The sequence below is a fragment of the Lepeophtheirus salmonis genome, chromosome 5, assembly GCF_016086655.4.
Source record: "Lepeophtheirus salmonis chromosome 5, UVic_Lsal_1.4, whole genome shotgun sequence".
Taxonomy (NCBI): Eukaryota; Metazoa; Arthropoda; class Copepoda; order Siphonostomatoida; family Caligidae; genus Lepeophtheirus; species Lepeophtheirus salmonis.
In genome coordinates, this window is record NC_052135.2 from 26,557,428 (window position 1) to 26,562,366 (window position 4,939).

Here is a 4,939-nt window from a genome sequence, read left to right on the forward strand (position 1 = left end):
TCCCTTGTATATTGATAACCTAAACAGATTTGGGAAACGAATTTGCTCTCAAATATAATGCTGAGAATAGTTCAGTTGGATTGTTTAATTGATTAAAGTATTAACAGTGCAATTTCACGTAACATACGTATAATATGTTTATTATTGTATAATCTTACTGACAAGGCAAAAAAGTCGCCATTGGATTTTTAAAAATAGTCCAAATGCACGAGGTTGTGTTAAAACTAATGTTAAACATTGTTGCGATATATATATATATAATTGGTTTTCCTTTCTATGAAAGCTGTTTTTCTTATTTTAATATTCCTGATAATTTAGATGTATTCTTACGTTAACATAATTTTATCGATAGGGTTTAATAAATGAAATAAATGTTTTTAATTGAAAGTGAAGTAATTATATTTATAGATATACAGTCAAATACAGATAAGAGCATCTCCTCGGTTCGAACAAAAATGTTGTTCTTATCCGAAGTAAAGCGAAAAAAAACCCCTGGGAATCCAAAAAATATTTGTATCCTTCTATATGTAAATTTTTACGACTTTGCTCTCAAAAATTATGTTCAAAAGTTGCACGATGTCATGATTTTTAGTATCATGTATATTTTATGGGAAATAACTTACGGAGTATTAGTGTCAGATGATTTTTTTTTCTTATACTGATTTGACTATATTTAACTATAAGATAATTATTTCACCCAATGTAAGACAAATGTTTATTCAAAACCAAAATTGATAAATAATTGTATATCCAACAATAAGGAAGTATTAATACTGTCATTTTCAGTCTTGAAATTTCTTAACTTTGCCTAAATAGAGATTAAAATTCGAAAAAGTTAAAAAATCATTTTTCATCCTGTCATTTTTTGATGAAAATTACTTGTGTACAAAGATTGTATTACAGGGCCATATTGACCCAGTTATTAAAAATAGTATTTTATATTATAAAAAAACATTAGAAAATCTGAAAATATATACATATAATACATATACATATAATATACACAAATATATGAAACCCTAGGAATATTGATATATATTCTTGTGGAGACAGAATAAGATACTTTAGAGTAGATTTAGAGCGACAAAGATATTTGAAACGCAATATTTATGCACAATGTACATGAACGTTACTCAAATTACTTCTTAATATTATGATAAAAAAATGTATACGCATTAGTTTAGAGTTTCTTAATTACAAAATAATTTAAACTATAGACAAAGAAATGAAGACATGCTTTTGATGATGAGAAATTACATAAATCAATATGTCAGTTGTTGAGATTGGAGATCAAATCTATAGTTAGTTCTTCAAAAAAAAAAAAATAGCTCAAAAGTAACCTGTCAAAATTCTTTGATGAGGAAGAATTGCAAGATATGTAGTTTGAAGAGGATATGTCAGAAGAAGATGTTGCCGATGAATATTTTACTCATTCTCATATGAAGAAGACATTTTTCCCCCTGAATGTGATATTTTCTTGTCAAAAAATGGCAAGAATGAATGGTTCTCATTGATAAAAAATAAAAATGATGGTAGGATTATATCAATAACATCATAACAATGACTCCTGTGTCCTCTATTCGACATTTTGCTTATTCATCACACGAAATATTGAACAAATCATATTGAAAAAGACTAATTTAGAATTTTTTAGAATATAGTGCGAGAATGGGACACCCCTTGATGAGACTGACCTTCAAGCATGAATAGGGTTATTGATATTAACAGGTGTCTATCGATCTTGTGGCGAGGCTACTCCTAGTTTTTGGAACTGAAAGAGTATTAGTACAATTTTTATGGATAAAATGCCGTTGAATGTCATATGTCGTATGCCGTATGTCCAGACATACCCAATGATATCAATTTTGCACCTCCAAAAAAGACTGTAAAAACAAGTTTTTCATTTACAAAATACATCTGTAAAGGCCAAAATAAGAATATTGATATATTGTCTAACATGTTTAAGCTCTTTGTAGCTTAGTTGTTTATTTTCAATTTTTTATTTTTTCATACTATTAATTTAATAAATTAAAGAAATATACATAACTTTTATGTGACTTACAATTATATCTTTTTTTTATTGTAATTTCTCATATGGAAATAATTAATATTTAAATTAAAAATTAGCTATTATCTCATAAAATATATTTTATCCTAAATTGAAATTAAATTTAGTATTTTATAGTAAATAGTAAACAGAGGGTCATTTTGATCCGTAAGTCAAGGGATATATATAAAAAGTAAAGACTGCACAAGGGTTAAATTAAGATTTCAAAACAGTATAATATTATGAATTTGTTTGGGATAAAATTCAAATATAAAGGTTGCGTGATTTCAATACTGTTATCTTTCCGTTCCTTAAATTGAAATGGCACATGTCAGGGGGCCGATTTAGAGAGAAATAACCATTTGCTTTCTACATCTCTCTACACAAAGGCCCTCTGTCACTGTTGTTTCCTTTTAACTTCTTCTCTTATTCGATCGATTGATATCACGTGCTCAATAATAGACATTATACAAATATTTGGTATTTAATATTTTTTATATTTGCGTCTTCCTTGACAAAGTGAAACGAAAATGGCGTCCGGAAGAGTTATTCTAACGAAAAATGAGGCTTTTGCATACAAGTTACCCCCTGGTCAAAATACAGGAAAGGATACGAATTGGAAAGCTAATAGTTGGAACTTGAGTAAACCTGATTGGACAGGAAAACTAAAGTTAGTAACTGGATCCGATAAATCCTGCTACATTAAGTTAGAAAGTGCTGGTTCCATATATGCCGAATGCCAAGTAGACAACTATCCCGGACCAGCAGTCACAACAGTGTCAGATAGTTCCAGATACTTTGTCATTCAAATGAAAAACAAAGAATATCTTGGATTAGGATTTGCAGATCGCTCAGATTCTTTTGACCTCAATGTCGCTCTACAATCCCATTTTAAAGGAATTCTCGTTGAAGAAGCGATTGAAAAAGAGTCAAATGAGCCACCCAAAGAAAAATTGGATTTGTCTCTTAAGGAAGGACAGACCATCAAAGTAAATATTAACATTCCAAAGAAGAGCACACGAAATAGAAGTAAATCTCCATCAGTCACAGGAAGAGGATTACCGCCCCCTAATGCGGCTGCTATGGAGGCTGCTGGTTTAGTTGCTCCCAAGAAATTTCCAGCTCCACCAACGAAGCAAACTAATCCCAATTGGATACAGTTTTAAAGGATACTACTTTGATCATTGTTTGAAGAAGGAGACATCAAAGTCTTCGAATGTTTCTTATGCTTTCATCGATGAATACACATCTTTGTTGATAATATTAAGAAAAATAGTATATTTGTTACTTAGCAATATTGTGTATTTTACGAACATTTCTTGCTATTTTGCTAATAATATAGATCATTGTTTTAGTTATATAGTTTGACACTAACACTCCTAGTGTTGTTGACACATTCATTAATGTTTAAATAATATGGCACTCTATGTTAATGAATACTAATAAATGATTTTAAACAATCTCAAAAAATTCCCTTTTACTTTCCCCCAAAAAAAAAATATTATGTACTTAATTGAAATAATCGATTGCGTGTTGGAAAGTTAATTTCTTGTCATAATTTTATGTATATCATCTTTCTTTTTTTAGCAGTTGTAATTTTATTTAACAGAATGATAACTCATGATTAAAGTCTATTTTGATTTGTATTAATGATTCACAGTCACTCCTCCAGCAAATCTAGATGATTATCTGTTCCAACATAAATTGTTCAATGGTTTCATGCTAAAAACAATGGTTATGAAAACGAATAATTATTAGAATGACTGACACTAACCTTGTGCTAAGAAGTAGTCGTGTTATGTATGTATTGTATACTCACACATACATGGGATAGTCAATATTTAGTATTAAAATCAAGAATATTTATTTTTGATGCACTTTTTTTTTCTCCTCAAAAATAAGAAATACAAATCTGCATATTTTGTGTGACATATTGTCAACTCTTATAGGCATGCATAATCTATGTATATGAACCAGTAAAGATGTAAAGTCTTGCGTCATAGTTATCATATAATTCATAAGGGTTATGTTATTTCAAATAAATTCCGAATACTTCTATTAAAACATGTATATTTTTACTGTCTAATCGATTAAATATTCTCCATGGAATTTGAATAATTAATTAACCAAGCACATTTCTTTATTTTATAGCAATATAGTGCGATTGGTCAATAGTCATTTTTTTTACATCGTTCTACTATTAAGCTACGTACATTAAAAAAAAGAGTTGATAAACTCATTAAAATGGATCCATTTTTACTAATCAGATCATTCCACTTCTTTTAGAGAATAATAAGTATGTATTCGTATCATATCAAAGGGTAATTAAAATAATGAGTTACATTCCTACATATTTTTTTAAATAACTACAGTATATTATTTAAAGGGAATTTAGATGAATAAATTAGTATTTTCGTATCGAATACTAATGATGTAGATACCTTGTATGATTGTTATAAGACTTTTAAATCAATGACACTTATTTTTTCTACAATTTGGGCTTCTTTTCCCAAATGAGGCTATGGAATGAATTATAACTTAATATTTTTTTTTGATCTTAATAAACAGCTAAAAAGATAATATTTTTATTTTGTAAATTATATACATTTATCATGATTTAACAAGAATGCAATCCCTGATGGACCTTCATTATCACCTACAAGGCAGAAGTTATGAAGAATCGCTAATGAAGCAATTTATTTCATCCTACTCCTCATTAATTCAAGAAATAATTTTTTTTAAATTAACAACTATAATGACTTCCAAATAAAAAGTTTAATTAAACATAACTATTTAAGAGGATTAATAATAACCTAATTTTAAAAACATAATAAGCTTCATCTCAAAATAAAGAAAATTAAACTTGTTATCGTCATTGAAATAATGATAAAA

At 28.2% G+C, this 4,939-nt stretch overlaps 1 protein-coding gene across 1 annotated transcript; it reads left to right on the forward strand.

Moving 5' to 3' along the window:
• Positions 1 to 2,360: 2,360 nt before the first annotated feature.
• Positions 2,361 to 4,111, forward strand: LOC121118649 (NECAP-like protein CG9132). Its single transcript, XM_040713239.2, has one exon. The coding sequence runs from the start codon at positions 2,578 to 2,580 to the stop codon at positions 3,211 to 3,213; it is 636 nt and encodes a 211-aa protein (XP_040569173.1). The 5' UTR covers positions 2,361 to 2,577; the 3' UTR covers positions 3,214 to 4,111.
• The last annotated feature ends 828 nt before the right edge of the window (positions 4,112 to 4,939 follow it).

Bases quoted from the DNA above. Each gene is read 5' to 3' on its own strand.
- LOC121118649 (XM_040713239.2), top strand. From the start codon at position 2,578: ATGGCGTCCGGAAGAGTTATTCTAACGAAAAATGAGGCTTTTGCATAC.